The sequence below is a fragment of the Fopius arisanus genome, unplaced genomic scaffold (assembly GCF_000806365.1).
Source record: "Fopius arisanus strain USDA-PBARC FA_bdor unplaced genomic scaffold, ASM80636v1 scaffold00002, whole genome shotgun sequence".
NCBI lineage: Eukaryota > Metazoa > Arthropoda > Insecta > Hymenoptera > Braconidae > Fopius > Fopius arisanus.
The window spans coordinates 1,344,443-1,352,805 of NW_011887741.1; the positions used below are offsets into that span (position 1 = coordinate 1,344,443).

General features: G+C 35.4%; 1 protein-coding gene across 1 annotated transcript in view; it reads left to right on the top strand.

Annotated features, from left to right (window-relative positions):
* The window catches only part of Scgdelta (sarcoglycan delta), a gene marked incomplete in the record, with an annotated part of 122,826 nt that overhangs the window by 19,662 nt on the left and 94,801 nt on the right, over window positions 1-8,363 (top strand). Inside the window, 1 exon segment of the mRNA XM_011304768.1 lies at window positions 5,423-5,603. Coding sequence (XP_011303070.1) covers window positions 5,423-5,603 — 181 coding nt within the window.

The window sequence follows — 8,363 nt, forward strand, 5'->3', positions numbered from 1 at the left end:
CAACCCCCCCCCCTACCAGAAACCCCCGGACCATTCGTTGCCTTTCTTTCGGTTGATAATTCCTTTTTTTTAAGTTCTAATCTGCCGGGTCTATCTTCTGGTCTTTCTCTCATTTCTGGTCTCTTGTTATTCTTTGGAATTTTCCTTTGATTTCGCTCTAGTTTTCAGCTGCTCTCGTATTTTTAATAACAATAAACAATTGTGGGGGACGAAGAGGGGTAATTTGAAAATTTCGGGCTTTTGGAGATCATAATGGAATGATTTGGGGGAGTATTTTCGCTTCACGTCATGATTATTCATTTTAACTTTTCATTCAGTCGACCTTTTTATTGTTAAACTGAAATAAATATTCAATATCAATTACGTAATAATTCCCGTTATCCATAATGGAAAATAGTTTTCTGGAATTTTCGTAGGAATGGATGAGATTAATTTTTTTTATTGCAGTTTTCTCCTCTTGTGTTAATTAAATAATAAATAGTTCATTGGGGTAGAATAAAAAATCTCATTGTCGAAGCCTTTTAATGACCATAATTGGTTCATTATTCGGTTATAACAAAACTACTCCATTCACTGTGGAATAATAACGTATCTTTTTCATGAACAAATTGTTTGATATTTTTGAATGCATTGTTATGCGTACAATAATTGGGTGGTGTTGTTTCGTCAGGCATTGAGTGGGCCTTTGGAGCGATGCGTAACGGAAAATCAAAAATGAAAATTATAATCCAGCTGAGACTATTTCAACCCAATGGCTGACGATTGTTTTATCTTTTGAAATTTTTTTGAAATAGAAAGAATGACCGTTACAAAAATTTCATCCGCGAATTACTGTCAAGATTTTTATTTTAATGAGGTGCTAATTAATTAATTTGACAGTGTAAAATTATTGGATAAATTCTAAACATCCGGAAAATTCGATTTTTCACTGTGGAAAAGGCGTAATGGGACGTTGGTGGGAATGCAAGTAGTTCAGCCAGAGATGTGGGGCAACCTTTACCTGAAAATTGCCGGTGTGAAAATTGTCGAACATTCATCAAGTTGGTGGGAGGAGAAGGCGGAAGGCTACACTGTGAGAGGTACCTTGCAATAGTACCACATACCCACCCACCACCCACCCCCCTTTTACACCTGGCATGTGAGATATCGATTTGCGGAAACGTCACGATGAATTACGTTGGCAAAGAGCATACATACGGGGAAAAAGGGGAATGACAACCGAGAAAAAATTATTAGCGCTTTATCGAGTTTTTTTTTATCGGTATTTTGAGGTTCTCAGATGAGATCGCAGTCGAAAAATGGGACTTGGGGGGTCATTTTTCCGGTGGAGTTGACGACGTGATGAATCAAGTCGGCTTGTTTTATTTTTTCAGTTACATTCAAATCGATTTGTCACTGATTCAAGTCGATCTTGACTCGAATGCAATCGAAATGTACACGGAAATTTTTGCGTGGAAGATCTTGAATTTTTTAGATAGAAAAAAATTATTCGACATCTTTTAAAAATTCATTATTAATTCAATTGGTTCATTCATTTAATTATTATTATTATTATTATTATTATTATTATTATTATTATTCATTTATTCATTTATTCATTTATTCATTTAATCATTTACTCATTTGATTGGTTTATTGATTTTTTTTTATGCTCAAGTAATTCCTGGAACGAGAAAATGTTGAATTTTTTATACAATTTTTTATAATTTTTACAGCGTGTCTCACAATTCAATTATTACTGGTGAAAAAATCAATGGCCATTCAACATAAAAAAGTAATTGAAAATTTAGTGAAGCTTTTGACACGATTGAAAGTTGAGATGAAATAGTGACTGAAATTTCAAGAACTCAATGACCCATTCAGTTAAATAATTCAGTTAATGAAGAATTCCACATAAATTTCATGTTACTTAACGTTGTTAAAAATTTACAGTTATTCTTGCCCGAACTTCAAGCATAATTTTCTAACAGAGTACAATCAATATCTCAGCCTTTGAAACCACGAGAAGTAATGACTCGAGAATTACGGGAAATGTACTGAAATATTCATCGGATGAAAGTGGAGCACTGGAGCATCTCCATTCCCGATAAACTAAGATCTGTATTCCTCAGTGTTTCGCGTTCTGTTCTTTCATCTCACTCTGAAAGATACTAATGCGTGGATTTTTCGATGAGGCAGAGTAAATTCACTCCTCAACCAGATGATTGAAAGAGGACGGATGATTTTTTTTTCAACCCCGAGGACTAAAATCACGAGTTGCTTTACGATATCAGATATTTGGCAATCACTTGATGTTGCCTTTTGAGAAACCTCTATTTACCACACGGTGGGTGAAATTCAGTGCATATAACTGTTGAAAATGATGGGAGAGACATTGCATGGAGAGGGAGAAATGAGTGGAGTGTGTTCGTAATACATAAGCGATGCTTTCCCTTGGAATCGAGAGCAGCCGGTGGGACAAAAAGTTCGGAAAACCATTGGGTGATGAGGAATCGCCGATCTCGCATTTTTCTGTGCAATTTGTCGATGGACTCGTACCATTGTTCTCATCTTCCAACGTACCGCACCATATTTCTCAGGTTTACCAAGTGTTCTTCAAAAATCGTCAACAATTCGATTAACTTTCATTTTATAAGTGTGTGTGAAGCAGCGGGAAGGGTTTACTGTGGAATTCACTGGGAACTTGTGAAAATTTCACTTTGTTGGAATATTTGTCGAAGAATTCCGACACTTATAAATTTTATTTAATTTTCATGACAGATTTTGAAGTTCTAATTATTTGTGAGTTGGAATTTTAGTTCCACCGAGTTTAAACAAGTTGAAAGTAAAAAAAAATAAATTATTGAAAAAATTTAATATAATTATTAATGGTTAATTTAAATTTTGAATTCAAAATTGGGATTTTTGAGTTGAAGATAATGATTTTTTTCATAAAGATTTCAATTTTTTAGAAACATTTGGGTGTAAGACAGAGTTTTGAAGTTGCAAACATTTTATTCGATTCCAGTTATTTAGTCGTCAATAAACAAATAAAACAGTTTAATGTGCCATTTTTTATTAATTTATTTCCATTATGAAAATAGACTGGAGAAAAAATAAAAAAATGAAATATGTCAGATATAAAATATACTGGATATACTCATTTGAAGTACCACGTGCACAAGTTAAAAAATATACTCGATTCACGTCTTGGTTTTTTGTCGTGAAAATTCGCCGGAGAGGATCCCGATGTGCGCAGTGGAGGTGAGTGGGAGGCTGGATGAAAGTTTTTCATCGTAGCCAGCAAGAAGTGCTGGAAGGTGTGGGGATGAGGGCTTTTCAAGGAGCGAGGGTGCATGCGCGACGATTTACCACGTGAGCCCGCGAATTCACGAGCTTGAGGACTAGACCTCCTGGTGTTCAGTTTAGTGCGCGATCCCGTGCCCGACACTCGGCTTCTCCTTAGACCCATCACCACCAAATATTTTCCCCAAATTTATCAATCCCCCAGTACCGCAACTCTTCTCTCACCACCAATGACAATCCACTCGTCAATCCAAAACCTATTAATTAAATAAATAAAAAAGGACTACAATAACAGTTGGGATCGGTTGATAGTATTTTATAGAAATTGGTAATATCGATGGATAAATTAATGTCACTTCCCCTTCTGCGCAAGAAATTAAACAAATTGAGGATAATACTTCGCAAAAGGATGACGAAGTTAATGAAGAAATTAAAACTTTAAATTTCAAAGTGTCTGGATGTGGTTAAACTATATTTATGGAACAGTGGATTATGGAGCGCTAGATTATTTTTCATCGTAAATACGATAATCGCCGTGCGGGGCCATCGACCTGATGCCTTCAGCTGTGCAAGCCGTTCAATTTAACGGTTCATAAGTTAATGAAAAAATCCAGAAAATTCTGCGTCCAAGGCGACGATAGGTGACGGTTAAATACCAATAATTTTATCCCGAGAGTTGAATTAATTTCTACTTTATTGTTACCACATCGAATAGACGATTTTTTTTTGGTAATTATTCTCGCGATTTCCGGGAAATTAATTGGCGGGGAAATTTTTTTGATGTGGGGCACAACGTGACGACGATATCGCGTTTAATCAGTCGTCGATTAGAATTTGTACGTGGGGAATTTAAAATTCAAGGTAATCAGAACTCATAAATTACGGGCTGCGGACGAGAGTGATTAAGAAAATTTTTTTTTTAATAATGAAGTGGGGAGGAGGGAAAATGTGATAAATAAGGATACAATGGAGGTGTGCAAGGTATCGAGTGAAAGTTTATTAAGGAGGAAAGCGTTTTTCATGGCTGTGGAGGTGGGGATGTCGATCTGAAAGGTGAGGTGGGTCAGGGTGAATGATTATTATCATTTGTTTGGTGTCAGGGATCGTTGGGTCATACTCTTGTTACGTTGCTGTTGTGCTGAGGTATTTTTCAGGGTAACGAGAGATTGATAAAGGGAATTCATTGATGGGATTCATTCCCTCGATGGCGATTGCATGAGTAAAATATGGAGAGAACTTGGTCTTTATGTACATGTACTTTCAGCTAAATTATTTCTCCGATATATATATATATATGTTTTTTAGACTCATTGAGTGAGTTTTTATTGTACTCATTTATCTGGGAGTTGAAATTAACAGAGGTTTAAGAACCAGTCGAGTTTTCGCGGAATATCTGTGAATTTAAGAGAGATAGTGAAATATTTCATCAGAACATTTTTATCGAGTGAAGTGAGAGCTATAGAATTGGTTCTTACAAATATTTCGCTATCTCTCGTGGATTCAGGGATATTTGTAGAGAACTGAAATGTTAGCTTAATCGATGTTTTTACTTTAACACTTCATTAATTAATTGATATTACAATTGATATAATATTATTTTTTTTTTATATTGATATGACTCTGGATACCTCGGAAGGGCGTTCTAATTTTTCAGTTTTTATAAAAATTAATAATTATTGAAAATAATGAGAAATAATGAGCAGTGAGGAATAATTAATGGAGATGTTCCGATCAACCATTGAACTTTGTCAAGTATATCGTGTAGACCTGAATCAAGTTCAAATAAATATATTCGCCTCAAGTATTTTTTCCTGAGAATAGCACCAAATAATATACTGGAATCAAATCCAAAATGTATTCAAACATGTATTGTTACGTCGAAGAAATAAGAGAAGTCGAGACTTAATTAATTAATAAGTGGGGTGGAGAGGATTAATTGGGGAGAATACAGTCGACGATCTCTGGAATATTTTTGATACTCGAATGACAGATCAGAAGACAATTAGACTTCATACGTAATAATATTTACATTCTCATTTGAAGTACAATGCGTATACTTGAATCAAGTTCAAAGGAATGTTCTCGATTAAACTCTAACAATGATGAACAGCGGTGAATGATTAATTGAAATTTTCAGGTTAACCATGGAAACATCTCCGACATTGAGTATCGGTGGATCAAGGGCGAGAGCTGCGTTGCTGGCAACAACAACCGCAACAGGAACAACGGACAGACGAGTTGTTTTTCTCGCTAGTTCACCGGGTGCAAGCAGCAACCACGAGACAAGAACATGGCCTCATAATTGGTCCCCCAGTACGGTAAGTTTTCATGCACAACGTAATTCTCATCTCGTTTAATTTGATACTGCGGTGAGGAAAGGGGTAAAAAGGGCACAAAGAGGTGCAGCCGAAGAATACAACGATGAGATATCGCAGACCAAGTGAATAGCGATCTGTTCTGATGAGTATGGATGTAAAAACTATTTTAATTTCCCCACTGCACTTTACCAGCGTTTATGGAATATGAAATATCTCAATGTTCTGATTTCGTTTTACCAACTGCCCTGGTTTGTTCTCCTCTGTTCTTCCTAACTTTGAAATTAAATTTTTTCTGTGGTCAAGTTCTTTGTTTTTTGGAGTGAAAAAATGCGCGATTTCTCCTGCCGCTTCATTCATCCAATTCTCATTTTTATCTTCTATTTGTGCGCGAGTTATTTTATTAGAGGCATAGTTACTTTATTCATTTCACAATGTCAATCTCTTTATTTAAAAAATTGTGAATGCACTTTTTGCGGGAAATTTTCTTCTCTGCGAAATAATATGCGACATTTTCTCGCACAACCGTGCGGTTCTCAGATGTACTGGTGGATAAAAAATATGAAATTTCTAATTTCACTGGAAATTAAATTGTTTAGTTGAGGCTTTTTCCAGAGTTTCTGGATTTCCATGGATTTTTATTCATAATTAAATTTGAGTTTTTCAAAAACTCACAAGAAACGCAATGGAAATTTCCATTAATTTCTTTCTGAAACTCTGAAGTGGGTAGTTTAAAAATTGCAGAAGGGGTTAGAACTGAAAAATTCTAATCGTCGAGTAACGGAATGATGTACGGAAAATGAGGTACATTTTTTCAGGAGTTTGGTGCACATTCACTGATAACACAGTCCACTCATACGTATATCTAAGTTCCAAGTGATAGGGGTAAACTCGGTGCCATTGTGATCTCGTCGGTGTTGGAAATTCCAAATCCTGTTCTCATCTCATTCGATTCTCGCTCAAACCATTCTCTCTATCTTCCGTTGTGTATCGATGCGGGACAGACCAGTAGATAGAAACTCAACCCTAGGACGAGACCCTGACTTTGCGTTGACACTGGGGGAAACTGCAGTTCAAAGTGACATTTCCGGTTATTTCCCATTGATAACAAACTCGCTAATCCCTAAACAGCTTCAAATATCGAGTGATTGACGCTTTGCATTCATCCCCTCCTCAAATCCCTTCATCCCTTCTTCCAAACAGAAAAATTTCACATTTCAAATTTACCGCCATGTCCTGACAAATTACATTTTTACGGAATTTTAACAATTTTTTTTTTCAAATTCCATTGCAATTTTTACTGCGATCTTTTTACAAACAAAAAATGATAACTCAAATAAAAATCACGTTTTAAAAATTTTTTTATTGAATTTATTATTTTTTTTTAAAGAGAATAAAAATGTTAAACTCCAGCCTTTATTTACTATAGTTTAAAAAATCGTGGAATGTCTTGAAAAATATTTTGCTCTCACGGCTAGCGAATGATTTTTTAACTTCCGATAAATTTAAACTATTATAGAACATTTTCTAGCGTTGGAAAAGAATGTTTAATTATTAAAAACAGTTTATGTTCTCTGTGAATTAAAAAAAAATCCCACTAACGACTGGATTTCGTTCCCACCCAGCATTTGTTGAAGCTTATCCCGCTATCGGAATAATTGGAGACAAGATTAATTAAGGATTCGTGTGCAGAAGTTATTATGGTAATTTCCGAAGAATTAGGTCAGACGCGTCAATTTTTTTTTATTCCCTAATTGAAGATATTTATTAAATAATGCTCAGGTCCTCATCCGCTCGTTTCCCAATACGACAATTGCTGTCTCATTGATGGTAATAATTAATTATCGTGATCAATGAATAAAACTTATTTTCCCGGTTATCCCTCGAACAGATGTTTTGCAGTTATAAGTCCTCGATGAATTCCCGTAAAAACGAAATAAGAACGAAACTTCCACCGATAATTCCGTTTCAACTCTCCTCCACTCAAACTTGAGAGAAAGAAAATGAGTCAATAAACTCACTTGATAACGGACATCTGATATATTTATTTTTCATGTTAATGAGGAGAAACTCCAGTTCTCCAGTGACTTATATTTTTTTTCTCCCTCGGAAATACTGTTGAACGAGTGTTTTTAAATAACAAGAAAATTTTCCAACTTGCTATTACGAATCAACGGCAGTACGATAATATCTACGATGTTAAAAGGGTATTTACCCCCCACCCCTGCCCTTACGCACACAGTGCAAACATCATAAAAGGTAATCAAAGACAAATATTGCTCCAGTGAGTTATGGCGATTTCCCTGTTGGGGCTAAAATACCAACGCTTGCTTTTGTAATTACCAATTAGGGGTCGAGCCTTTCGGATATTTCATGTTTATTGATATCTTCTATTTGTGGGATGTACGAGAAGGGATAATCACCCGTAATTCGATAATTTCCACTCGCAAAAAGCTATTACGTTTTTACGGATAATTTTAGTGGGGTAGAACAGTTAGTTTATTATTGTTTTAATTAATATAGACGGAGAAAATTTCACTTTCAGTTTCGGGCATTTGTTTTTTTATTAGCCTGTTGGGTGTATTTGAAATTTAGAGGTAAATGAGACATTGAATTTATGAGAATGATTTTTTTCAATAAATTTAGGGATGATCTTGGCTGAAGCCCTCGGGCGATCGCCAGAACTTCCTCCGAGAACTTCCAACGAATCTCGTTATAAATAAAATAAATATACGGGAGACTCCGGCAAAATCGGACACAGGA